This window comes from Macaca mulatta, chromosome 11 (genome assembly GCF_049350105.2).
Source record: "Macaca mulatta isolate MMU2019108-1 chromosome 11, T2T-MMU8v2.0, whole genome shotgun sequence".
Taxonomy (NCBI): Eukaryota; Metazoa; Chordata; class Mammalia; order Primates; family Cercopithecidae; genus Macaca; species Macaca mulatta.
In genome coordinates this window covers 64999208-65026815 of record NC_133416.1, presented here as the reverse complement: position 1 = coordinate 65026815, position 27608 = coordinate 64999208, and the positions used below count along the sequence as shown (strand labels likewise).

Here is a 27608-nt window from a genome sequence, read left to right as displayed (position 1 = left end):
GAGGGTCCCGGGGCCTAGGACGCAGCCCCGGAGCGGGAAGCTCCAGTGGGCCGTGAAGAGGCCGAGTCGAGATCCGGGAGGCGCGGGGGTGGGCGCTGCAGCCGCGGGTTGTTTATCTGGAGTACGGAGGGGAGGGGGGAGCCTGGAAACCGCCCCGTGTCCCATTTCCTCCTCTTGTTTTCGCTCCGGATTCTCCATGTTGGACCCAAACTGAGGAGCCCGGAGCTGCCGCCGGGGGATCGGGGCCGGGGGCACCCGGGGGAGCCGTTGCCCGGGCCGCCCGCCCTCTGTACAGGCCGCCTACCTTCCCGGCCCGGGGAGGAAACGAGAGGGGGGATGTGAACAGCTGTGGAAGTCGGAATCTCGGGAGCTGGAGCGGGCCCCCGCCCAGGCCCCCCAGCCCAGCCCAGCCCGCGCGCCCGCCCGTCCTCCCGCCCAGCCAGCCCGGGCCCGCGGGATTGTTAGATGGAACACGGCTCCATCATCACCCAGGCGCGGAGGGAAGACGCCCTGGTGCTCACCAAGCAAGGTAGGGGCAGCAACTTCCCAAAACTTTGCGTCGCCCCCGGGCGAGGAGGGGGCTAGCACAGCCCCGAACCCCAGGTCTCGGCCCTTGACCTCCCGGGCTCAGAGCCAGTGATCCCGACTGGACCCCTTCGGTCCATCCGCCCCCGCATCCCGGCTGGCACTCAGACCTCCGTGGGGGCTGCACGGGACCCGGGATCCCGGCGCCCTAGGGGAAGGGGCGTCTTCGGCGCAGCTGTCACCCTTTCCCGCAACCCCTCCCCTCGGGATTGAGAGACGGAGGGATCGCTCTCGAAGCACTGGGCCACTCCGCGTCCGTCCCCTCGGAGTTGGGGGATAGGGTCGTCACTTTCCCTCACAGCCGCGCGCGGCTGCCCTGGGATCGCGGGGAGGGGTTAGGAAGGTGACGGAGGGACCCCCAGATGGAACGCAGCCGGGACTGGAATCCAGTACTTCCAGGCCCCCCAAGCCCGAGGTCGCTCCGGCAGCTAGCTGGCGGTGACGGCGTCCGGCGGGACTTGGGACCAAGTTCACCACTTGGAGGCGGGGGCGGTCGCGGTGGGGGAGGGGCCCGGGCCCTGGCAGACCAGACGTGGCGGGTCCCCGGCTCAGCGCGGGCCCCGGGACATTGGCGGCGCCGGGCTCCCTCCCGGCTGCCTCTGGCTAGTTTCGCTGAGCAAACAAGCCCGACTCCGAGGCCCGGCCAGAGCCCCTCCCTGCCCGGTGCGCTCCCCCGGGGCCGCCGCTGCACACACAGAGCCGCGTTTGTTTAGCTCGGGAGCGGTGTCCCTGGTTACATAATTCGCCGGATGGCATCAGACCCGGCGTGGTTCTGAATCGCGCAGCGAAAAAGTGCGAGTTCTCTGTGGGCAGGGGCTGGCGGCCCCCGCCTTCCAGAGTGTCAGGTGGGGGCGCAAGGGGGCCCGCAGGCCCTCGCCGGGGTGAGGCGGCGGCCGAGGCCTCTCCCGGGGCGGGAGAAAGCTGGGGAGCGAGGGTGGAACCTCTTAGTTTGGTCACAGTGGGGGACTCGAAACTCTTTTCCCCCTCCGCCACGTTCTTCTGGCCTTGAGGAATGTGTCCAAAATAGCGGCAGAATTTCCGCGGGGTGTAAGGACGAGTGTGGCGTTTCTCTGGAGAGCCGCCGGACCCGGGCCACCTGGCCCCGGAGGCTGGGGCGGGAGCTGGCTCCTGGGGCGGAATCCGTAGCGCTCCCGCCCCTCCTCCACAGAGCGCGAGGGGCCGGTGCTGCAGTTGAACACTGAGGCCTAGAGCCTGGTGGGCGGCCAGCTTCGGGGCCTTGTGTGCCCCACGTCTACCCGTTTGGCAACATTAGTCAGCAGGTCACTAATTCCTGGGGTTCACGTTCCAAGGAGCTCCCCCAACTTCCCTAGGAGCAAAGACGCTGAGTTGGTGGTGTCAGCCTCTCCCAAATTTCCCAGTGGAACGAGAGGAGCTGGGAGGGGGTTAGGGGTGGGGGAGGGGGCAGTGTGTTCCTCTTGCATCACTGGCCGGACTTTAAATAAGCCTGCCCTGAGGAGGGATGAGCCTGGCCTACTCAGATCCCAACCCCCCAGAAGGCTCCAGCCTCCCTGACCTCGGTGTTGCCATGATTTCTGCTCTCCTGGCTGCATCACTAACCAGACTGTGACCCAGGCGGCAACTTCACCGCCTCTGCTGGCTGCTCAACTGTGCTGACGGCTGAAAAAGGGAGGGAGGCTGCGTGTGTTCATAGCTCACTCCTGACTCTTCCCACTCCCTTCCCAAACTCATCTCAGGAAAAGGCCCTAAGAGCTAGCCAGAGGGGAAGAAATCCAGATGTGGGGGGATTCAAGAGGGGGCAGTGGTGATGAATAGGGGGAGGAGCCCTGTGCCCTGGAGTGTGCCTTGGGCATCGTGAGACCACGCAAGGAGTAAGGGATAGGTGGACTGCGCCGGGGCATCGTAGAAATCAGAGCTGGAAGTTTCATCCACCAGGGTGAATGGCAGGCCACAGAATAGATAACAGCAGAAAGCAAAGCAACTGGCTTGGCAGTGTTAAGTTGCTGGTGTTGGATTTTCTTGGAGTTAATGTTTCCCTTTTTTTGTGTGTGTGGTTTAAGCTAGCAGCCACTGAGTCTGTCCCTCCCCATGTAATTTTTTATTTTTATTTTTTAATTGAGACGGAGCCTCACTCTGTTGCCCAAGCTAGAGTGCAGTGGCGTGATCTCAGCTCACTGCAGCCTCCGCCTCCCAGATTCGAGCAATTCTCCTGCCTCAGCCTCCCGAGTAGCTGGGATTACAGGCGCGCGCCATCACGCCTGGCTAATTTTTTTGTATTTTTAGTACAGACGGGTTTCGCCAATTGTCCAGGCTGGTCTTCACTCCTGAGGTGATCAGCCCGCTTCAGGCTCCCAAAGTGCTGGGATTACAGGCCTGAGCCACCGCGCCCGGCCCCTCCCCAGCCCCTCCCCATGTAATTTGATTGCATTCCAGAGAGGGCATACTTTCTTCCTGGGCTGCTTAGGCACCCATCAGCCACTCAACCAACTTTCTCAGTCCCACATCATTTACAAACAAAACCTACATCTTCAAAACAAAACAAAAAACAAAAGCTGGGGGACTGGGGAAGCAGACGTTTTAATTAGCTCCTTTTGGAGTTCCTGCTTCTCCCCACTCCCTCCTGTCCATAACATCCCATCTCCATGCCTTGCCTGCCTTTGGAAAAAGGGGAAGAAGGAGTGTGAGGTACTTATTATTAATAAGTAAATTTCTGGAAAGAAACAAATTGCTCCTAGTTTGGGTGGCTATTTAGTGAAGTTACTTGCCATTGCAGATTTTTGTTTTTCTTTTTTAGCATTCTGTTCTCTGAGGTTTAAGGCTGTCTGGGTGTGTTGATGATTCAAAAGTAATTACAGTAGGGGAAGTAGAACAAAGTTGCTGAAAGCATTGATGATAAAAGCACCAAAATTGGATCATCTTCCCAGACAGATGGGTGAAATGGCTTTCTGGTACAGCAAGGACAGGATTGTGTGTAACATCAAAAAGAAAAAAGAAATGTTAATATCAGCTTGGCAAGAATGGCTGTTTACTGCAGCTCTATATGAGATTGTCACCCCATTGCTAAGAGGTTGTGACCTTGGCTTTTGGATTAGATGGGGAAAAGCCAAGAAAACAAGACCCACCCTGTAACCCCCCAACGTGAAATGAGAACTGGTGGAGGCAGCCTCTTTGGGAGCTCTCTGACCCACACGCCTTTTGGAGGAATCAGAGATTTTTTTGTTGTCCATGAATCCTGATGCCCCTTCCTCTCGATGATGCCTTGGATTACCTTCTCACATGCGGAACTGGACAGGTTCTGATAGCTAATCGCAAGGATTCTTCTGAGAGACTGACCATCTCTGAAAATTGGGATGTGGCAAGTTTTCAGGGTGGCTAGCTCTTTTGTTATCCGCATAAGGGGGAAATTCTGCCTTATTCCCTCAAGAAGTTGTTCAGGCACCCTTCATTGTAGATGTAGCCAAGACTTTAACTTGAAAAGCTTAGACATGAATCTTGCTGGAAGCTTCCTTCCATATCTTGCTATGTGGGGGGCGGGAAGCCTCCATGTTTATAGCTGACTCCTCCTCCTGCCCTGCTGGTGCCTCTCACCTTCCTTTGCCTACCCTGGGTCTTGGCCTCTTTGTGCTCTCACAGTGACTGCTGAGGCTCCCTCCTGCATCTCCTTTGGAGTTTTTCCCCCATCTTGGGGTAAGGGTTGGAGCCTGTGTGGTGACTTAAGCTTGTGTTTGCTCCTGCCCCCAAAATCGCAGAAGAGTGCTGATAAATCAGCAACAAAGTTTGTAAATGTCTAATATCTGGGGCTGGGGGTTTGCAGTTGACTTGCGGAGCTTTCCACTGAGCAGCACTGGAATTGCTGTGAAAAATCCCTCGGAGGATGGCAGAGGTGGGGGTGTTCCTTTGTCCTCTCTTCTCAACCATGGAGGTCTTAAAGAAACTGGGTAACAGAAAGGTGTCATTTCATCCTCTCCATGGGACCTTCCAAATCACTTATCATGGATTTTGTTAAAATGGTAAATACTAAAGAAGTCACATTTCTAGCCAACGTGAATTGATGCTCCCAACCTGTGGAGAATTAAAATGTTTATAAATAAGTATGGGAAACAAAAGCAATATGTAAATATATATGGGATTATGTGTGTATGTGTGTACATATCAATACATAGCTTCCCTTCCTCTTCTTCCTCCATTTTTTTTTTCCTGGTAGTTTTTGGGTAATTTGGGGTATTGTCTTTTATTCCCATCATGGTCAGTTTGGTTCTTAAATTGGATGAAGTAGGACCAGGGTCGGGGTTAAAGTTTTCATTGTTACTTCAAAGCATTGTTTCTGAAGCAAAATTGCTTCAGACCTGGGTTCAAATCCCTTCTTTTCCTATTCACAGTGAGACTTGATAAATCACTTGATAAATCACTTTAGTAACTTATCTATAAAATAGTAATAATGATATCTACTCTTCTATTATACCTAGTAGGTGCTTGATAAATATTAACGTCCTCCTTTTTTACATAGTGAGACGACTCTGTTCGCCTTCCTCCATTCCCCCAAGGACACCGTGTAAACAGCACGTAGTCTTGTGGGTTTTAGTTTTCAAGACAGGTGGCCAGGGGTCAGAGGGGACACTGACTGTGGGGGCTTGGGCCTTCTGGAAGGATCAACCTCTGAGGCTTACAAAGAGCCTTGCTGCACAGACCCCTTCTTTGTGTCATGTGACTTGGGATGTGATTTTATCTGCCTGGGCTTTGGGACTTTTACCATTGTGTCTGATGCCTGGGCATCTGGGGGTGGGAGAAGGCCAGGCATGTGCCCCCTCTGAGTCTCTAAAGTCTAAATCTCTAAAGTCTAAACCTCCTTAGAGGTTCTCAAATATGGATATAACGAATATTCAAGACAACTGTATGCTACATTCTCTCACTGTTTGCTTTGAGAGTTAATGAATTCAGAGAAATTGAGGTTTCTTTTAGGTAATTTTAGTAAGAGGGGAAAAAGAAAATGGGGTTTGAAGAGAAATAGATGTTCTTAAGCTATTTGTTTTTTGCTGTGGTTTTAGGGTCCAACATTGAGAAAGTACAAAAGCAGCACTGATCTGCTTTTCATCTTGTCTTAGTCTAGCCAGCTCTGGGAAGCATGGAATTAACTCGCTTGTCTTGGGGACGTGGGATTGGGTGTGGCCCTGACATATTTCCCTCTCTCTCCTGAAATGGAGGAGTAGTTCTGAACTGGGATGCAGATGAGCACATTAACATACAAATCTTACGAAGAAACTACTAGAAATTAAAGTGGATAAGTTGACTTCTTAAAACTGGAAGCATCTCTGGACCAGAGACCAAATAGAATGGAGTTTCTTTGTTTGGCAAAATGCCTAGCCCTTCAGGTCTGAGTATGCCTGCACCAGGATCTGTTATCACAGGGTACTCCAGTGAGCGCCACAGCCTCCCTCTAGGCAAAAGTGTGTATGCCCTGTTTTATGTTAGCTATTCTAGGAGTTAGCCTTGAACCTGATCTCTGAGTGGATCTGACCTTTCCATTTCCCTCCTAGGTGCTCTAGTCCTTCCCCAACCCCCATCCCCCCAAATCAGACTTTGCTCTTACTCTCTTTTTATTCTATACTTTCTTTTATTTCTTGCCATAGCTTTTTCCATCCTGTTGAATTTGCACTTTCCCACCTGCACTTTTCCCAGGGAAGAAATATGGCCCCAGTCCCAGTGACAGCCAAGCAGACTAGACTCATGGAAAGGCTCAAATTGCCTGTGGAAGGCTTCCTGGATAGTAGATCCCAGCTGTTCTGTTCCCACAGCAGAATAGAGCTAGGACCCCTCTTTCACAGGAACAGGGGCCTGCAGGTAGAGACAGCAGACCCAGGTTTTCTGTCTCACATCACATAGAACTATCCCTAGAGAAGAAAACCGGATCCTGGGCATGAGTCCTCCAAGGCTTACAGAAACACTGAGCCAGTCAGGTATGGTGGGGAGAGGGGCCAAGGGGACTTTGGCTGAATTGCCTTCTAGCCCTGGGTTAGTCAGAGACCCTGGCACCTTTAGTTGTTGGTTCTCAGCCAGGGACACACATCAGAGTCTCCTGTGACACTTGCTAAAAATACAGACCCCCCACCTGGGATCTACTGAATCAGCTCACGGGCAGGTGGGTCAGGCATGCATGTGTTCCAAATGCTCCTTGTGGCTCTGACAGGTGCCCCTGGAGAAGAGCCAGGTAGGCACAGCAGTGGCCCCAACTGCCTGTTTTGCCCCGAGCAGGAAAATTCCTCTTGGTGGTCCAGTTTTACTGTTTGTTAAAGATCTGTGGCTCTTCAAGAGGAGTCCTAAAGTTTTCAGAGTAAATGGACAGAGTAATGATCCATCCTTGTTTACCCAGTAAAGGTTATAGCCAGTATTTATAGAGTACTTGCCATAGGCGAGGTACTATTCCTAGCATTTTGTATCTAGTATCTCACTTAGTTCTCCTGACAACTTTTCCTTTCCGGTAAGAGGAATTAACCTCACTTAACAGATAAAGAAAACTTTCTCTTTTTTTTGACAAGGAGTCTCGCTCTGTCGCCCAGGTTGGGGTGCAGTGGCACAATCTCGGCTCACTGCAAGCTCCACCTCCCGGGTTCATGCCATTCTCCTGCCTCAACCTCCGGAGTAGCTGGCACTACACTACAGGCGCCCACCACCACGTTTGGCTAATTTGTTTTTTATTTTTAGTAGCAATGGGGTTTCACTGTGTTAGCCAGGATGGTCTCGATCTCCTGACCTCGTGATCCGCCGGCCTCGGCCTCCCAAAGTGTCAGGATTACAGGCGTGAGCCACCGCGCCCACCCTGCAGATAAAGAAAACTTTCACAGAGAGAGGGGAAGGACTTTGCCCAAGGGTACATGGCTAGTGTCAGCCAGACATTTGCATTGTCTGGCATTTCACTTTTTTGAGTGCCTTTGAGTTCATGCTTCAGGTGCATGCTTCAGGTAAAGCCACCTTTTAAGGGACCATGCAGGGGAAACCTTTCCAGATTGACTTATGAGGAAACTGAACCCCAGAGAATTGTGCCCTAGCAAGGCCACGGAACTGTTGAGAAGCTGAACTGGAGCAAGAGCTGGGTTTCCTGATGTCTAGATCAGTGCTTTCTCAAGTGGACTCACCTATACAACTTGGCTGGTCCTAGGTGAAGCTGAGGGGTGTAGGGGGAGAAGGCGAATGTTCCTGGAGATGGGTGCCTCCCTGGCAGACTCCTTCCAGTCCTTCTGCAGAGGCCAGCCACATGAAGGAGGAACTGGTTGGCCAGCCTCAATGAGTGTGTATGTGTTTGTGCAAGTGATTGGTTTTTGTGGAGTCCCGGAAAACATCATTTCCGGTTTGGCCGTTACTACCTCTGAAATGAGTTAGAAGAAATCTCTATGGTCCCTTTAATGTGAACATTTTGAAACGGGGACTGAGGTAGGAGTATGAAAGTGCTCTACGCTTAATGAGTAGCAGTTGACACTTACCAAGCTTTTGTTAGGACCAGGACTCTCCCTGAGCTCCCCATAATTCTGACACTGAGAAATAGGTAGTCTTCCCGTTTTGCAGATGAAGAAACTGAGGCCCATGGCTGCATACCTTACACATGGCAGAGCCTAGATTCGAACTCAAGTCTAGGTGCCTTATGTATTGTTCCCTGGTCAGAACAGATACCCTTGCTTTGTCCTGTGTCCTCACTACTTTCTCCAGCTCACGTTTGTATCAACCTAAAGCAGGCCTACATACCTGGAAGGGAAAGAAGCACTGGATTCTTCCTAGGCTTCAACTGTATCCAAGCATTCCAGGAGTCAAGGGTACAGCACCAAGGCAGGAACTTGAAACACTCACTGAGAGGGTGTCTGTGTGTAGCCCCTCCCACAGGGGCTTGTTCTACACCTCCTTAAGGGGACGGAGGGGTTGAACTCCAGGTGGGCAAGTGTGGTTTCCAGTCCCTTAACAATCTTTGCTCTGGCTGGTGCTACATAGGGCAGGGTCTCCTGCTGAGGCAGGGGCAGGATCCAGCCCTTTGAGTTTTCTTGGATGGCATCTCAGGCTTGTCCCTGCTCCCCTTGGGCTATTATATCACTTCCTGACATCCCCCAAGAGCCCTGTGGAGTGGGGCTTGCAGGGCTGAGCCTGCAGCTGACTTGTCTATGAGGAAATGCCTCCTCTGTCTCTGATCCAGGACCTACTACTTCTGGAGGCCCACCCCAACCCAGCACGTTTTTAAAGTATGTTAGAGCTGCCCAGGAGGGTGTTTTGGGAATAACTCCTTTAGAGGCTGATTCTGAAATCAGCATCCTTTAGAAGTTGCCAGAAGTCCCCTGCTCCCAAAACCGAGTCCTCTGACCTCTCTAGCTGAGGTCAGAGAACAGACTGCTGAAGGGGGAGAGACAAGAAAGTGTGTGACCTGTGACCCTCGCCCCACAGGTGGCATTAAGGACTCAGGTCTGAAAGAAGAGACAGCCATGTAGGGAGCTGCCCAGGGAAAGGGAACTAATGGAGACACTGGCTTAGGTAGGACTGCCCCAGTTGCTGGTGCCCTCCCTGCACCAGCATACAACATGCTGGTATGAACCAAACAGCATGGCTAAAACTGCTTTTTTAAATTAAATTTAATTTTATTAAATTAAAAATTTAATTTTATTTAAAAAAAAAAGTGAAACTCTGTCTCCCAGGCTGGAGTGCAGTGGTATGATCTTGGCTCACTGCAACCTCCACCTCTTGGATTCAAGTGATTCTCGTGCCTCAGCCTCTAGAGTAGCCGGGATTACAGCAGCTCACTACCACACCCGGCTAGTTTTTGCATTTTTAGTAGAGATGGGGTTTCACCATATTGGCCATGCTGGTCTCGAACTCCTGATCTCAAGTGATCCCCACCGCCTTTGCCTCCCAAAGTGTAAAACTGCTTTTTTCAAAAAATGTCCGTGCAGTTAGTTCACAGTTACTTTTTGGAACTTTGGGAGCCAGTGCTAAGCTGGGTCCGGCCCTGCCTTACTTGTTAGCAGTAGAGAACAGTGTCAGTGGCCGGGTGTGAAAGCAGTACACCCTCCCCATTGTTTGCAGTCTTTTGGGGGCTACCTAGGCATCCCACTCTCTTTTGTTCCCTGCCGACTCACCTGCTGGTCCCAGGAGCTCTTCCGTCCACCTGGCACTTTAGGGTATGTCCATAGCCAAGGCACAGATGCCCCTTGCAGAGGACCTGGGAGGACTTCTCTCCATGGGGGAGTCCCAGTCAAATGTGTCTTGGCTGCAGGGTTCAGGCAGCCGGCCAAGAAGGGCCGGAAATGCTCCAAATACTCTCCTTCCTCCAATAGCTGAGAGGAAGGAGGCCCCTCAGAGGGGCCATTTTATAGTGATAGCCAGGCTAAGGCTAAGTCCTTTGCTGTGGGGGATGGGAGGTGGTGGGGAAGGAAGTACTTCTGGGGATGAACCAAAAAAGAAAGCAACTTTCTACGTGAATGGGCTTGTTAAAATCTGATTGCCTCAGAGGTTACCTTCTGCCAAATGCCAGGCAGATGTGTGAGAAGTTCCTTTGCTGGGACACAAAGCTGTGTTGTTGACAAAAGTGGTATCTGGACCTGACCTTCAGGAGAAGATTAAAAATACTGTTGCCCTGGTCACTCTGGTCTTCATTTGTGTGTATGTGTGCATGTGTTCACGTGTTAGTACATGCACACGCTTTTTTTTTTTTTTTTTTTTTGAGACAAGGTCTCAGTCACCCAGGCTGGTGTGCAGTGGTGCAGTCACAGCTCACTACAGCCTCGAACTCCTGGGCTCAGGTGATCAGGTGATTCTCCCACTTCAGCCTGCCAAACTGGGACTACAGGTGCACCTGGCTAATTTTTTTTTTTGTAGAACAGGATTTTGCCATGTTGCTCAGGCTGGTCTTGAACTCCTGGGCTCTAGTGATCCACCAGGCTCGGCCTCCCGAAGTGCTGAGATTACAGGCTTGAGCCACCTCCCCCGGCCCATGCATATGCTTCTTAAGAGGCAGAGGCAAATAGTGTCCTCACCTGGTACTTCTTGAGGGTGGTGGGGGTGAATACCAGGGGAGATGGTGATTTTTGTCTCAAGTGAAACAGTCTTACTTGCTTTTATTTTTCACAGAATACCTAGTCAGGGAGTTTGTGAGCTGGAAAACAAATTTTGTTGTGGATTGGGGAGAAGGTATAGGGGCTGTTTTGACTTTCTGAAACCTGCTCATAGTAGAGCTCTCAGGCACCTTTCCCTCGTCTTCTTGGGCTTCATCCACGTGATGATGGTGGGAGGGCTCCTGAGCTGTTGCTGGCCTCCTGGAATGAGGCCCATGATGTTGCCAATTAGTGGTCCTCTCCCCTTGGATAATTAATTAAAACAAGCACAGCATTTAGCTCTAGAGTTCGCACAGTGCCTTACTCTAACTTCGTTTATCCTTTCAGTCCTGAGTGAGGGCTTGCTGTTATCCCAGTTTATGGATGAGGAAACTAAGGCTCCAGAAGGCTGTGTGGCTGAGTCAGTAACTGGCAGAGCCCGGACCTCAGCCCTGATGATCCCCAGTGGGGGCATACTCCTCACATCCCCTCTTCTCCTCACACCCTGCCTCAGTAGGAAGCCTCACAGCAGTGAGCTGGAGGGCTGGCCTGGCTTCCCTGTCTTCAGCCACCAGCTCACTTTCTTCTTAAGCCAGAGCTGCTTCCCTCATTGGGTCTGTGCTGGTCCTCTCAGACATCTAGCCCCAAACCAAATGTTTGGGGCAGGGAAGACAGAAGCACGTCTGCATCTGGGCAGGAGAGGAGGGCTGGATGTCCACAGAGGGTAGCAGGGAATGAAGGAGGGAAAGCAGCTTGTCCTGGGGCTACATGGCATCTGCTGGAGTCCTGCCCTTCCTGGTTGGGGAAACCATGTGCAATGAATTTCCTGTGTGGACCAGGCATAATGGCTCACACCTGTAATCCTAGCACTTCGGGAGGATGAGGCAGGATCGCTTGAGCCCAGGAGTTCAAGGCCCCATCCTTTTTTTTTTTTTTTTTTTTTTTGTAGATGGAGTTTCGCTCATGTTGCCCAGGCTGGAGTGCAATGGCGTGATCTTGGCTCACCGCAACCTCCACCTCCTGGGTTCAAGCAGTTCTCCTGCCTCAGCCTCCCTAGTAGCTAGGATTACAGGCATGCACCACCACGCCTGGCTAATTTTGTATTTTTAGTAGAAACGAGGTTTTTCTTTTTTTTTCTTTTTCTTTTTTCTTTTTTTTTGAGACGGAGTTTTGCTCTTGTTGCTCAGGCTGGAGTGCACTGGTGCGATCTCCGGCTCACTGCACCCTCCACCTCCCGGGTTCAAGCGATTCTCCTGCCTCAGCCTCCCGAGTAGCTGGGATTACAGGCATGCGCCACCACGCCCAGCTAATTTTGTATTTTTAGTAGAGACCGGGTGTCTCCATGTTGGTCAGGGTGGTCTTGAACTCCCAATCCCAGGTGATCTGCCTGCCTTGGCCTCCCAACATGTTGGGATTACAGGCGTGAGCCACCACTCCAGGCTAAGACAGGGTTTCTCCATGTTGGTCAGGCTGGTCTCGAACTCCCAACCTCAGGTGATCTGCCTGCCTCGGCCTCCCAAAGTGCTGGGATTACAAGCATGAGCCACCACGCCTGGCCTCTGTTTTCTTTTTTTTTAAAGAAGGAAATCCCTGTGGGCCTGTAAATCATCTTGTGCCCAGTGTTCCTCTCCTGGAAGGGCAGGCTGTGCCCCTCCCCATCACACACAGATGGGTAGGGGCTGGCCTGCACCTGGCTGTCAAGGACACAATGCTGAGTGCTGGCTCAAAGGAACCATGTGAAAGGCTCTTTGACACAAGTTTCAGATCCCTCTCTGAACTCTGTGGTTCCCTCACCCTTAAACCCAAGGAACAGTGCAGGTCTTGGACCAAAGCTCCTGGCTCCAGCCCCTCCTCCTTCCTCTCCCCCCATTGTTATCTTGATCTCCCAGAGGTATCTGCTGGTCACAGCAGGTCCAGGCAGGGGTGGGGGTGGATTCCCTGGAGTGGAATCCCAGAACCTTGCGCTGTTTTACCCCTTCCAACTTTGACAGCCTGCCCAAGAAAACCTGGGGCAAGGGCCAGGCGCTAGACCTCAGACTGGTCCTTTACCAGCTCATCCTAGAGAGGCAGAGAGCAAAAGTTCCCAAGAAGACTGTAGTCCTAGCTACTTGAGAGGCTGAGGTAGGAGGATTGCTTGAGCCTGGGACATCGAGGCTGCAGTGAGCCATGATTATACCACTGTACTTCAGCCTGGGCAACAGAATGAGACTCTTGTCTCCGAAAGAAAAAAAAAAAAAGTTATCCAGAAGAGACCTTGAGAGTGCCCCTACACCTCCCATTTGTTGCATGAGTAAATGTGTATGAGACCCTATACAGGGTAATGGTTAAGAGCCTGGGCTCTGGGTTCAGGCAGATCTGGGTTCGAATCCTGGCTCTGCTATCATACTACCTGCATGACCGTGAGCCAGGTTACTTAACCTCTCTGTGCTTTAGTTTCCCTTCTGTAAAGTGGAGAACTAGTGCCTACCAAAGTGTTAATAGTAAGGATTAAATGAGGCTAATGATGTCAAGTGTCTAACGCAGGCCTGGCACATCCGTGATGCTCAGTAAACATGGCGGTGGCCTAGAAAGACTCAGTGGCTTGCCTCAGGGCCCCAGCTCCCTCAGTGTTCACCTTCCTTTCCTCACATAAAGGAGGCTTCTCTATCTAACTCTTCCGGGCTGTTGCAAATTAGTGGGGGCTTCCCCAGGTCCTGGCTCTGCAGTCGTGACAGGCCCTGGAGGACCCTGGAGTCATTTACTCAGCCAAAGTTACTGAGTGCCTGGTATGCAGAGGGTCACAGAGGCTGATGAATGCACTGAGTTGCGGCCATTGTGGGCCTTGCAGGGAGGCAGCCATGCTGGGAGAGGCTGATGCATTCTGATGAATTCTCTGGAGTAGTATTTAGAAAGGTAAGGAGGACAGCCAGCCTGGAAAAGGATTGGAGGGAAGCAGGACCCCATCAGGGGAGTGGGGAATGACGGATGCCTGAGGTGTTGACCTTGCTGTTGTGGGTCTGAGGTACTCTGCTTCAAGCTCCTGCCCCCAAGTTCAAGGCATTTGTGGGCTCAGAGGCCCAGGGGCTGCCGGCCACATTGTGTTTTTGAGAAGACCCTCATCTCCTGCAGAGTCCAAGCTCCCTCCCTGTTTAGGACTGAGGCGTTTCTGCCTGTTGGGCTCCCTGCAGCGGGCACAAGCCAGGCCTTTCCATACCCCCAGCCAGCTGCCCCTTTCACCGCCCCCCCAACCTCTCAGGATTACTCAGCCTTCACAGCGTCTGTCACTAAGATGCTGAGTGCATTCCTGACAGCCTCTCTTCAGGAAAAGCCCAGGCTGTGTGGCCTTTTAAAAAAGGCTCTGTGCCCGGGTTAAGCCTCTGATTGTGGTTCTGCATGAAGAAACCATAAACCAAAGGGAAAGCAATGGTTCAGCTTTCGTCTTGGAGCTTTGTGTCAACGTCTGCCCTGAGTCCCTGGGCTTAGAATTTAATGTGAGCCATACAGGCAGGTGGGGAAGCTGTCCTTTCCCTCCAATTTGAGCATAGAAATAGGGAAAATCCAAGGAACCTCTGTCTTGATGACTTTTCTTTTTCTTTTCCCTTTTTTTTTTTTTTGAGCTGGAGTCTCGCTCTGTTGCCCAGGCTAGAGTGCAGTGGCCTGATCTCAGCTCACTGCAACCTCTGCCTCCTGGGTTCAAGCGATTTTTCTGCCTCAGCATCCCAAGTAACTGGGACTACAGGTGTGCGCCACTGTGCCCAGCTAATTTTTGTATTTTTAGTAGAGACGGGGTTTCACGATGTTGGCCAGGCTGGTCTCAAACCCCTGACCTCAGGCAATCTGCCCACTTCGGCCTCCCAAAGTGCTGGGATCACAGGTGTGAGCCACCACGACCGGCCTGTCTTTTTAAATTTGAGATGAGGTCTTACTATGTTGCCCAGGCTGGTCTTGAACTTCTGAGCTTGAGCAGTCCTCCTATATGAGCCACCGCGCCCAGCTTATCCTGGTCTCTTTGAGCACTGGGCTCTGCTCTGAATTTTTTCTCCTTGATAAAGGGCTCTGGGGGATGTCCCCAGCACAACTTCATGACAAAATCCCTGTCCCTGGAAATCTTGGTTCCTCTTCCAGAGCCAGGAGCTTGAAAGTGATGTCTAGGCTTTTAGGCTAATTGCTGGAAAGGCCCAGTCATTTTCTAAAAGGTTTCCAATGGCCATACCAATGTTAAGGAATCTGGCCTAACCCAGGGAAGAGGGAGAGAGAGAGAGAGAGAGAGAGAGCAAGCTCTGGACCGGCCAGCAGGGGAGGGTGAGCCTGCACCTGCAGGAAGTCCTTTGCCTTTCTGTTGAGGCAGAGCTGAGTCCCTTATCCTAGGGGGTGATGCTGACTGTACTTGTCCAGCTGCTGTGTAAAGGCCATTTTCCCACCCTTGGTCCTGGGGAATAATTTGATCTTCCCCTGCTCCTCTCCAGGGGGCACTGGCAACCCAGTAACTGGATGTTATATGGCCCTCCCATCATCCACTTCTGCAAGGGTCACCTTGGTGCATTTTCTGGGTGTGTTGCTCCTGGGTAGCCCCTACCACATTGTCTTCCTCTTCCCTTCATCTTTGTCCCAAGTAATAACACAGGGCAGTTTGTCTGTCCTTCGTGGTACATTCTGCTTTCGTTTTTCCCCCACAAAGACAGAGGCATTTCCGGCATCCATTTTTCTGCACAGTAGTTTGCCCTGTGCTTTAAACTGGAATGGCTTGGGTTTAATCACTAGGCCCATCGGCTCAGGCTCTGGGAAACTCAAGACCCTCTGGAGAAGAGACCTGGGACCAAGGACCATTCTGTGAGTGGTTGTGCAGCGCCACCTCCTGGCCACAGTGCACATTGTAGCTTTCCACTCTTGCTCAACAGTCATCAGAAAAGTTCATCTATAGCAGAAGGAACTTGCAAAAGATAATCTTTTTTTTTTTTTTTTTTTTTTTTTGAGACAGAGTCTTGCTGTGTCAGCCAGGCTGGAGTGCAGTGGCATGATCTCAGCTCACTGCAACCTCCACCTCCTGGGTTCAAACAGTTCTCCTACCTCAGCCTCCCAAGTAGCTGAGATTACAAGCACATGCCATCACGCACAGCTGTTTTGTATTTTTAGTAGAGACGGGGTTTCACCATGTGGGCCAGGCTGGTTTCGAACTTCTGACCTCTAGTGATCCGCCCACCTCGGCCTCCCAAAGTGCTGAGATTACAGGCATGAGCCACCACACCCAGCGCAAAAGCTATCCTTAAGTCCGTTTCTAGTTGATCCTGTAATGTTCATAGTTTTTTTCTGTATCTGCTTGGCCTTTCTGGGGATGTCTTGCCAAGTCTCCTATTAAAATGACTTTGTTTCCACCACCCAAATTATCAAGGTAGGACTAAGCAGCTTCAGTCCAGAAGCAAGGCTATCACCCTAGAACCTGAGGCTGCAAATGTGTGTTCCAAGGGGCTAATCCATGGTATCTTGTGTTTTACCAGTTAGGCTCCCCATCCTGGGGTGGGGGTGGGGGGGCCTTAAAGAGAGCTGCTGGAGTGGAGGAGGAAGACAAGACTGTGAACAAAAAGTGTAGCTTCTTCCTTGGGGCTGGGGCTGCTCTGTAGTTCCTAGTCTCTTGTTTCTAGCCTGAAGGGTTTTTTTTTGTTTTTTGTTTTTTGTTTTTTTTGAGAGGGAGTCTCACTCTGTTGCCCAGGCTGGAGTGCCGTAGCGCAATATGGGCTCACTGCAAGCTCCGCCTCCCGGGTTCCCACCATTCTCCTGCCTCAGCCTCCCGAGTAGCTGGGACTACAGGCGCCTGCCACCTCACCTGGCTAATTTTTTGTATTTTTAGTAGAGACAGGGTTTCACCGTGTTAGCCAGCATGGTCTCGATCTCCTGACCTCGTGATCCGCCTGCCTCGGCCTCCCAAAGTGCTGGGATTACAGGTGTGAGCCACCGCGCCCAGCCTCTAGCCTGAGGTTTTTAGGCAAATTGGGCTCAGTTCTGCCTCCCCTGACCCAGTATCTAGGGAAGCTGATGCTGAACAGAACTACAGCTCCACTAACTCGAAGGGGACCAGGTTACTCCATTGTCTGGAACTGATGGCCTTCCTGGGAATTGATGTTAGGGAGGATTTTTGTCTTCGTGAATTAATTTTGAGTGGGCTGCAGCTGGAGCAGCACAACACCTTGATTCTGTGCCTGGCCTCATCTTCCCCCATGGAATGAAGAATAAATGCTCTGTAGCTCAGGTCTCCCAACCCAGAGAATGGAGATTCCTGACGTTCCTGCTTTAAAGAGAAAAGGCTGGAATAAACATGTATGTTTTACTGTTAACTGTATGTGGTTGTTCACCAGCCGTATACTGTGTGCCCTAGTAGAGCTTACAAACTGGAAGAGCTATGGGCATGGTAGTATCTGTGGACAGAAACTGATGTCCCTAGAGCTAAGGCTTCTCATTCTGTCCACCCTAGGCCTGGTCTCCAAGTCCTCTCCTAAGAAGCCTCGTGGACGTAACATTTTCAAGGCCCTTTTCTGCTGTTTTCGTGCCCAGCATGTTGGCCAGTCAAGTTCCTCCACTGAGCTCGCCGCGTATAAGGAGGAAGCAAACACCATTGCTAAGGTAGGTGGGTTGGGGTGGTAAGATGCCAGCAAAGAAGGGACTGTTAGTGGGAGATCCCTGCCAATGATGGCAACCAGACAAGGAAGCCTTGCCTGAGGTTGCAAAGATTTCTGGCTGAGAGGGGCCCTTCCTCTATCCTTCCATAAGTAGTTCATTTCCTTTCTGTTCCTTCCCCTTTGCGGTATGGGCCATTCAGATGTCCCTGTGGTTTCTGACGGCCCCTGTGATCCTGATCCTTCCAGGTTTCAGGAACTAGGCAAGGTGCTTTGCATATATTGTCTCATGTGATCTAGCCAGCAGCCCTGTAAGGAAATCACAGGATTTACACTTTGCAGATAAGGGTTTATGGAGAGGGTTTATGTGGCACCTGAAGAGTTCATGGTTGATAAATAGTAGTGTCAGGATTTGAACTTAGATCTCTCTGGCTCTAAAGCCTGTGTTGTTGTTCTCAACTATGCAAAGCTAACTTCCAAGTTACCTGACTTACAGGGAACCAAGGAATTGAAACTACCATGCTGTTAATAACTCCTGTCAGTAATTCTCTCCTGTACTCACGCAAGGCATTTGGGATTTTGTGGGTATTTTTTATATGTCTAGTACTTCACAGGTGGGGCCAGCCCCAACCAACAAAAATTATTCTGCCCCAAAAGCCAGTAGTACTTCTCTGAAACACTGAGGTCTGGTTGTCCTTCGTTTTTCTCAAGACCAGGCTGAAGACATACATCAGTGAAAAATCACTGCATTTTGCAGTAGGGGAAATGGTTAAATAAAATACAACATGACAGTATTACTGAGTGATTAGCTTTTACAGAGTTCTCAATAACATGGAGAAGTATTGACTTGCAACATTAAGTAAAAAGGCAGAGTGTGTAATTATATAGCATTCTGAAAAAAGTCTGCTGACACAGATTTGAAGGCAGTACACTGAATGCCACATTGTTTATCTAAGTGCTAGGATTTTAATTTTTCTTCAGAGTTTTCATTAAGAACACTTAAAACTGTAACCTTTCTTTTTTTTTTTTGGAGACGGAGTTTCGCTCTCGTTGCCCAGGCTGGAGTGCAATGGCATGATCTTGGCTCGCTGCAACCTCCGCCTGCCGGGTTCAAGCGATTCTCCTGCCTCAGCCTCCCGAGTAGCTGGGATTACAGACATGTGCCACCACGCCCGGCTAATTTTGTATTTTTAGTAGAGATGGAAAAGGTTTCTCCATGTTGATCAGGCTGGTCTCGAACTCTTGACCTCAGGTGATCCGCCCGCCTTGGCCTCCCAAAGTGCTAGGATTATAGGTGTGAGCCCCTGCGCCCAGCGGTCATAATATTTATATTAGCAAAAATTGGGGTGGGGGGGCTTGCTGATCTCTCTGCACTCCCTCCCCTCACATTTTGGGTACCCACAGTGTGGCTTACTTGATGTTTTGTAGGGCTTGTTCCCCCATATAACCCCTAAGGAGTGCATAGAAAACAACATATTCTCAAAGAGAAGCTGAGTTTAAGGACTTAGCGAGAGTTTGCCACTGTGAGGAATTCAGACTTTGGTTCTGCCTCGACTCTGTGTCCCTGAATCAGTTACTTGAGTTCCCTGTTCCTCACTTTGTCCAATTGAGAGGCAGTGTCAACTGAGAACAGGGACACTTGTCTTCTTCATCCTTCACCAGGCCTAATGTGGAAAGGAAGCTCTAGCCTTTCCCTTTTCCTGCCCCACTCCTAGGAAAAGTAAGTTTTCACATGGTAGGAGCTTCCAGGTGGCTGGGTCTGCAGGAGAAAGTTGCCCTTCAGGCTTAAGACAGAAGTAGCGGGTTTGAATGGGGTGGGAAGGGCGGTGAGATGGCGCTGACCGCCTCCTTCTCTTCCTCAGTCGGATCTGCTCCAGTGTCTCCAGTACCAATTCTACCAGGTACGTGACTCTGGCCTGGTAAGTACTCAGAAGCCAGGACCCTGTGATCCCTGCCAGCTCCATGGGCAGGGTGACGTGCATAGTCCTTGGTGCCTGGCCAGCCACCTCCCTGACCTGCGAAGCCATTTATTCCCCATATTTGTTGAGGGCCTGCTGTGTGCAAGGCATTAGATTTTAGGGGACAGCTGGTGCTCCATGCCCTCTTCCCACAGCTGCTGTCCATCCCACACCAGCCCTGGCCACCACCTCCAATGTCCAGATCACTTAATAGTCCCATTGGGAGGCTGAAAGCAATGAAACAACTCCACCTTCTCTCTTCCTGGCCTTTAAGAGGTGCCTATCTTGGGTTGGTGATTGTCTCCACAAACAGCCCAGCTCTTCCCATAGTTATGCCAAGGGGTACAACTGGGCTTTCTTGGTGGGCAGATCTCAGCAACCTGGCTTGGTTTTAGATCCCAGGGACCTGCCTGCTCCCAGAGGTGACAGAGGAAGATCAAGGAAGGATCTGTGTGGTCATTGACCTCGATGAAACCCTTGTGCATAGCTCATTTAAGGTAACTCAACGTCTGGGGAACCCTTCCTACCTTTATCTTGGGCCCTTTTGTGAATCTGACAACAATTGTGTAAGGAAGCTAAAGGTGAGGAAAGAGGAGAGATTAGAAGGGAAAAGGCCAGGCCTCTGGCATTTTGGCCACCCTGGTGTCACAGGTATCTAGAGGCCCCACTAAAGACTGTTGAGTAGGAACCCTGTGTGTTCCACCAGGGCTGCTATCTCCAATCACTCCCAACAGGCTGCATCTGCCCCTGAGCCACATAGCACAGACAGCCACCAGGGCTCTGTGCAGGGCTAAAAGAGTGGTTGAATCACCTTTGGCCCTTGCCCCTGCTTGTCTCATCAGGAAACTCAGGCCCCAAAACTCTCAGCTCAGGTAGAATTTGTCAGAGTGGAGGTGCTAAGGAGTAGGGAAAACCAGAATGGGATATCACATTTTGAACTAGGGTGAGAACCCCTTAATGGGGTGGCCAGAGGCACTTCCAGGAGTCTCTAAGATCTGTTTCTCCCCACCCACCTAGGGTTATGGTGGGGGCCTCATGTTTCTTTGCCACCATGCTGACAGCATTAACTTTTCTGCCTTCCAGCCAATCAACAATGCTGACTTCATAGTGCCTATAGAGATTGAAGGGACCACTCACCAGGTGAGCTGCCAGCCCGACCACACCCAGCCCAGAGGGTGGGGGGTCTGCCTTCTGCCCCACGCATACTGGGGTCCTCCACCCGTCTCAGGGCTTGCGTTCTGTCAGCTGATCCCTTTTCTATAACTCCAGCCTCCCCTTTTTATTGGTATCTTTCACACTCAAGGCTTTCTCATCTTAAAAAAAGAGTTTCAGCCCATATCCCCCCCAGCTGTCACCCTTGTTTTCTCTTTGCAACCAAGCTGTTTAAAAAAATAGTTTACATTTTATTTAATAATAATAATAATAGCTATCATTTGTTAACCACCATCCTCTCACGTGGCCAGCACTGTTAACATGATTTATTACATTTCTCTGTTCCTTAAGAAAGGTATCTATACCTGTTAAGATACCTTAACCAGGTATCTCTTTTCCTGTAACAGGCAAGGAAACCAGTAGTAACCATTTTCTCTGCTTGGAATGCCCTCTTGCCCATGCTCCCCCCCCACACCCCCACTGTGAATAGCTAGTGACTTTCTTCCTCCCCAGCCCAGACATCTCCTCCTCTGTGAAGCCTTCTCTGACTGCCTTCCCTGGGGCCCTCCATTGGATTCTGCCTGAGGAAGTACTCAATGTATGTCTGTCAATGTAAAGAGCACTCAAATCTAAACGGACCAGGCTCCAGCCTGCAGCCCAGGCAGTCCCGGCTTAAGGATCATGTGACATTGCTAGTGAAAGACCATTTACTCAGCTTGCCTGCCCAGAAGACCTGCCAGGCCCCGGTCAGGACCAGGCTTGGTCCAGCAGCCCTTTTACAGTCTAGCTGAGGGTATAGGGATGTGCTAAACCCTTGTAGAACAGGTGAAGGCATATTTTCAAACAGATACACACTGTGAACTCCTGGCTAACAAGGAAGGGTATGAATAATTTTTAAAAGGATGAGGTTAAAATAAGGGAGCACTACCTGCCCAAGGTGGGTGAAAGGATGCCAGACTTGATGAATAGCTGGGATGAGGAAGGGGCTTGTTGGAGGTCAAAGGAATGGCAGGCTAACAGATGCTAAGTTGTGGCTGCCTAGAACAGAGGGTTCCTGCAGAGCTCTTGAGGGGTCTGGTGAGTTGGTGGCCAGTTCAGGCCCACTCTAGGAGGGAGAGTCACGGCAGGCTGACTCTCGTTGAGCTCGGGAGTTATGTGGGTAAAGGAGCTTTGGGAGTCAGGCGCCGTGGCTTACACCTGTCATCCCAGCACTCTGGGAGGCTGAGGCAGGAGGAACACTTGAGCCCACAAGTTACAACCAGCCTGGCCTCACACAGCAAGACCCCATCTCTAAAAAATAAAAAAAGAAAAAGGACCTTTCTGGAAATGGTTCTGATAGCACCTGTGTAGGCTAGAGTCATGGAAGCAATAGAGTGCAGACCGATGGGGGGTCAGGTAGCCAAAGGACTTGCCAAAATGTGCAAGATCGTAAAGGTGGACGCAGGTGTTAGGGGTGGCTGGCAGAAGCAAGCACAAAATCTGGTGCAGAGCAAGAGTCGGCAGAGTATCTGTCTAGAATGGGGCCATTGAGGGGAAAAAGTCACTGCTCCCTGGTGCAGTTCATTACCTGATCGTGACCTGGACAGACTGTCCTGTTGGAGCCAAGGACAGAAAGCTCCCATAGAGGCTGTGGCTGGATTCAAGTAATCCAGGATAGGCTGTTTCCATCTGTGAGGCCTATTCTTGATTACTTGTTTCTGGAGGCAGCTGATGGTCCGCCGCCGGAAACAGAGATGGCTTCTGGGACAAGGTGTATGCACTTCTTCCTGCGCCAGGTTGAGGTTGGGACCACTGATCCATTGGAAACCTGGTGAGGGGATACAGCCAGTTCTCAGGGTCTGTGGACCCTCAGGGGGCCGCAGGCTTCCAGCCAGGTAGTCCAAGAGGCTGGGCTGCAGGGGTTGAGAGCTCCTTGCTGCTCTCTGTAACTGGTGAAGGTACCTCGTACTGCAAAGCTTCATCACAGGGAGGCTTCCAACAGGCTGCTCTGCTCTTCCTCAGGTGTATGTGCTCAAGAGGCCTTATGTGGATGAGTTCCTGAGACGTATGGGGGAACTCTTTGAATGTGTTCTCTTCACTGCCAGCCTGGCCAAGGTACCTAGGGGTGAGAGGGAAGAACCAGGAGTGGGTGTGGTGGCCACAGGGGTGGTCCAGCAGCTCCCTTTTGGTCCCTAGGGTGCCACAGGAGGACCAGGACTGCATCCATACTAAGGCATCTTCTCTCCTCCTAGTATGCCGACCCTGTGACAGACCTGCTGGATCGGTGTGGGGTGTTCCGGGCCCGCCTATTCCGTGAGTCCTGCGTGTTCCACCAGGGCTGCTACGTCAAGGACCTCAGCCGCCTGGGTAGGGACCTGAGGAAGACCCTCATCCTGGACAACTCACCTGCTTCTTACATCTTCCACCCTGAGAATGCAGTGAGTGCTCCTGACACGTCTCCACGGTAGGGATTGGGAGAGGAAGCAGACTGGAACTGTGGGCTCCACCAGAGAAGTACACCCCTCCAGGAAGACCCAGCCACCCTCTAGGGCTCTGGGGTGAGGGAGGAGGAAGCGGCAGTTGGGAGATTGACACCACATCTTCCCCCCACCAGGTGCCTGTGCAGTCCTGGTTTGATGACATGGCAGACACTGAGTTGCTGAACCTGATCCCAATCTTTGAGGAGCTGAGCGGAGCAGAGGACGTCTACACCAGCCTTGGGCAGCTGCGGGCCCCTTAGCCTGCCCTGCTTCCAAGCAACGGCCATCCCAGTAGGGGACTTTCCCACACTGTGCCTTTTTGATCAGCGTGACAGAGTAGAAGCTGGAGTGCCTCACCACACAGCCCGTAAAGAGTGAGAAGTAATTGGAAAGAGCTTTAGGACAGCTGAGATGCCAAGTGGGCAAATGCCAGAGCAACGATACCCAGAGCTATCTGCCACCACCTTGTTGAGATGTGTGTTTGAGAGAGAGTGTGTTTGTGTGTGTGTTTTGCCATGAACTGTGGCCCCAGCATATAGTGTTTCAGTGGGGGAGAAGCTGAAAGACCAAGACTCTTCCCAAGTTAGCTTGTCTCCTCTGTCACCCTAAGAGCCACTGAGTTCTATAGGGATGAAGACTATTGAAGGCTCCATTGCCAAACCATGGCCTTTCCTCAGTGTTGTAAGGCCTATGCCAAGGATAAAGGAAGGGTATGCCTTTGGGTACTCCAGGCACACACCTTTCTGAAATCCTTCTCCAGCCAGCTGCTGCAGACAAAAGATCACATTTCTGGGAAGATGAGGACTTATTTCCAGACCAGCACCCAGTGGCCATCAGGTCTTGTGGCCCAAAGGCTGTGCTTGCGTCCAGCTGAGTGCCTGGGACGGGCCCTTTCTGTTTCCCCAAGGCTGGGGTGCTGAGCCTGCCTTCCTCACCACCTAGTCATAGTCTCAAACGTGGGGAAGGAGGTTTTCTCCCTGCCCGGGAAGAGGACAGATAACTGATTTCCGTTCTTTTGACTCTGTTTTAAAATTCTCTTTCTAAACACGGAGTGTCGGGCCTGGTTTGTTTCTGACAAAGTTACAATCCTGGGCCTGTGATGAATGTCGGCAGCGCTGAGGTTGCAGGGAAAAGATAAATCCTCAAAGCGTGGACATGTGTGTCCCCGTGACTTGTGGATCAGCTGAGCTCGGGATCATTTCCATAAGTCTGCTCTTCAGGGATTCTCTGCTGGTGCTGGTGCAAGGACTTTTGTTCCAAGGGCTGGGGAGAACTAAGCTGCCCCAGCCCCTCCCATTTCTTGGGCAGGGCTCTTTCCTGTTGTGTCTTCCCCCAGGGCCTATCCTCTACTGAGCTCTGTCTGTTCCAGCCTTCATCCTTCCTGGCTGTTGCTTTGCCTCCCGAGGGCCTCAGAACTTCTACTGTTCCTGGGCTGAGGGGGAATGAGTGTTCTTGCCATTTGCCAGCCTAATGCACATGCTTTCTGCCTCTGGTAACAGAAGTGAGTGAGCCCCTCAGACCTGCACTCTGGGTGTCTCCTGCTTTCAAAGGTTCTTAATAGTGAATGCTTTAGAATTAAAGTCATCATGAAATGGAAGTTTTCCCAGGGTGGAAAATGAGGAAGTGCTGCTGTAATTGGGAGCACAAGGGGCCTCCCAAAAAGGAGCCCCACCTCAGCATCACTGCCTTAATTATGGCCTCCCTGGGTGGGTGGGGTTCTCTCTTCCCTCCCTCCCTCCCTCCTGGGGTGGGAGGGAGCTCCTATTCCCATCTCTGTGTTCCCTGGAGGCAGGTATCACAAAGCATTTATGAATTGCTTCAGGTGCAGGGACACCACCCACTCAGGACTCTTCCCCATTATCCCTTCCATTGCCACACCCTAGGTCCAGCCTCAGGAACTAATAAGTTCCGAGAAAAGCAGAGGGTAGAGCAGCAGCTTGGTGCTCTCAGTGGTAGCTGGCTGGCTGGCTGGCATCTTTCTCTAGCGTTGTGGTACCACCTTCCCTCCTGTTACAAGGTTATAGGGCCTTGTCTTTCTCTTTGGAATCAAAGTGGAACAGAGTCCCCAGAACTCATGTGGTCATTTCCGCCAGCATCATTCCCCTGGCCTGTGGGGTCCCAGTGTACCTAAAGGGAAAAGGGCCCCATATGCTAGCCAGGAATACCATCTCTTGAAGGAAAGCTGGAGCTCAGACCCTTAGAGCCAACTGTGGCTTTGGACCCAAGGCCTGGCCTAGGCTGCTATCCTAATATTGCAGGAGGGGCCTCTCTTCCAAGCCCCACCCTAAGGGTTAGCCCTTGGCCAAATCTTTTTCTGTATGGGCCCAGCTAGGCTCTTCTGACTAAATAAGCAATAAGATGCTCTAAGCTGACTTGAGTTTCTAGGACCCTTTCTGCCCTCCCTTGGATCTCCATGTTTTTCCAGATGAAAGAAGAGCGTGTGCCACCCCCTTTCCTAACAGGCTTGTCCAAGTGCTTGGTGTGGGGCCCATGACCAAAGCCCAGGATGGCTTGGTGGGAGTGTCCCTGCTGCATCTGCATGAAGCCCCTGCTTTCTAGGCCTCGCTCCCATCAGAACCCTGCCTGCCCACCTGCAACTCCCCCACAGCAATGCCATTCCCACTTGCCCCAGAGAAGCTACTCAGCCAAACCTAGCCAGGGTCCATTCATGTGAACCAGAGCCAGCCTAGTCATTATTTGCTGTCGGGTTTCCAGTTTCACCGTGTGTTAGGGTCAGGGATGACTGTAAAATTTGCTCCTCAGAGGAATCAGGCCAGACTCAATTTTGGAGGGCAAGACAGGGAGGAAGCTGCTTCATCTCGGACTCTGTTCTAGGGCTTCCCACCATCAGCCCCTCCCACTTGAGACTGGTCTTTGGGAGATAATAGGCCACCATGCTTGGTCAGCACCAATTCAAGCCATGCCAGGAATCTGCCTACCTGCCAGGTTCAGTTCTTTTAAGGTGCCTCTTCAGGGACACAGTGTGTCTCTCTGATTGGGCTTCTAAATCAAAAGCCTGATGTTCGTGTCCCTCTCATAGGGGGAGCTTTGGACACAGGACCAGTTTGGAAAAGGGTCAGGTAAGGGTTTCCACTCTGCACATTGTAGAGGGGACACTCTGTAGGCCCATGGGTCCCTTACTAGAAAGGTTGAGTGAATTTGCCTTCAGTTAACCTGGGACCTTCTGTTTAGCTTCCTTCTGCCTCCCAAAGATTTTAAGCATTTTGTAAATGTATAAACTCACCTCTGGTAACAGTGGCCCAGACGCTGCTTTGTGCTAAAAGCATGGGAAGTGTAAGGGCAGTCTTTCCCTGGGAAATGGATGTTACTCTATTCTGCTGCCCCTACCTGTTCCTGAGGCCTCATTTAGAAAGAAAGTCCCCTCAGAAGGCTGTCTGGCACTTAGTGTCCTAGCCAGGTCAAGTATATGAGAAAGGTAAGTTCATTTTCCCCTTCAGGTCCTCAGTGGATTACTTAACCACTGCTGTCCCTCGGTCCCTTTTTCCTAAACAGGGGTTTAGTTCTGTCTTTTTCTCCTTTTTTCTAAATGCCGGTAAATATCTACATTCAGCCAGGAAAGAGGAGGCCAGAGGTCAGGCCAGCTGCCCCCATTCTTTTAACGTTGTAGGGCCTGCCCCTGGAGTGGACCCTCCTCTTTGGGCCTCGTGAGCTTTTTTGCTTATCATGTTCAATCTCGTGCCGCTTTCCCCCTTCAAGACGCCACTTGGAGGGTAGGGGATCTGCTTCCCACTGTAACTGGGCTATGGGATGCTGACTACCTTGCTTACAGATTCATGGTTTGATAAATTTGTTGTATTCAAAAACTTGAAATGCAGGACGCCATTAAGTGTCTGTTTATATTTTTGGAATATTTGTATTACTTACAATTAATTAATAAAAGTGGTTTTAAAAACCTATCCAGGAATGTGAGCTGCCACTGACCTTCATTGGCCCTTAGGTGTTCACTGAGCCCTTAGCAATCACCGCCTTTCTTCTCGCAACCCCTTCCATCGTGAAGCAGCTGCACCCCAGGCTGAGTGGGGTGTTGTACCCACCGGGAGACCAGCTGCAGATGCCACATAGGGCTTCCACTCAAAGTTACACAAGTTCTGCTGTGATCAACCCCATTGCAGTCAGGTGCTTAGCAAGCATATATGCTTGATGTCCTGTTGACTTCTGGGCATCAACCAGAAGCCCTAAGGGAATGGAGTCTTTTTTTTTTTTTTTTTTGAGATAGAGTCTTGCCCTGTTGCCCAGGCTAGAGTGCAGTGGCGTGATCTCGGCTCACTGCAACCGCCACTTCCCGGGTTCAAGAGATTCTCCTGCCTCAGCCTCCTGAGTAGCTGGGATTACAGGCGCCCACCACCATGTGCGGTTAATTTTTGTATTTTTAGTAGAGATGGGGTTTCACCATCTTGGCCAGGCTATTCTTGAACTCCTGACCTCGTGATCCACCCACCTCAGCCTCCTAAAGTGCTGGGATTACAGGTGTGATCCATCACCGCACCGGGCCCTGGAATGGAGTTTTTTGTTTTTTTTTTTTTTTTTTTTTTTTTGAGACGGAGTCTCGCTGTGTGGTCCAGGCTGGAGTGCAGTGGCCCGATCTCGGCTCACTGCAAGCTCCACCTCCCGGGTTCATGCCATTCTCCCGCCTCAGCCTCCGAGAAGCTGGGACTACAGGCGCCCGCCACCACGCCCGGCTAGTTTTTTGTATTTTTAGTAGAGACGGGGTTTCACCATGTTAGCCAGGATGGTCTCGATCTCCTGACCTCGTGATCCACCCGCCTCGGCCTCCCAAAGTGCTGGGATTACAGGCTTGAGCCACCG

The 27608-nt window shown here is 51.3% G+C and overlaps 1 protein-coding gene, 1 long non-coding RNA gene and 1 other non-coding gene across 6 annotated transcripts; 2 read left to right on the top strand and 1 right to left on the bottom strand.

Moving 5' to 3' along the window:
* CTDSP2 (CTD small phosphatase 2) lies at window positions 1–26704 on the top strand. 4 transcript variants are annotated; one of them, NM_001266058.1, is given in 8 exon segments: window positions 1–529; window positions 17071–17219; window positions 19075–19113; window positions 19566–19667; window positions 20254–20310; window positions 22324–22416; window positions 22554–22739; window positions 22916–26704. In NM_001266058.1, coding segments are annotated over 8 exon segments (816 nt in total). In that variant the 5' UTR covers window positions 1–465; the 3' UTR covers window positions 23042–26704.
* LOC144332936 (uncharacterized) lies at window positions 3123–9803 on the bottom strand. Its single transcript, XR_013401182.1, has 2 exons — window positions 9672–9803; window positions 3123–4626 (listed from the first exon to the last, which is right to left on the bottom strand). It is a non-coding gene; the product is annotated as an uncharacterized LOC144332936 (long non-coding RNA).
* MIR26A-2 (microRNA mir-26a-2) lies at window positions 21948–22031 on the top strand. Its single transcript, NR_032375.1, has one exon. It is a non-coding gene; the product is annotated as a microRNA mir-26a-2 (primary transcript).
* Window positions 26705–27608: the final 904 nt, after the last annotated feature.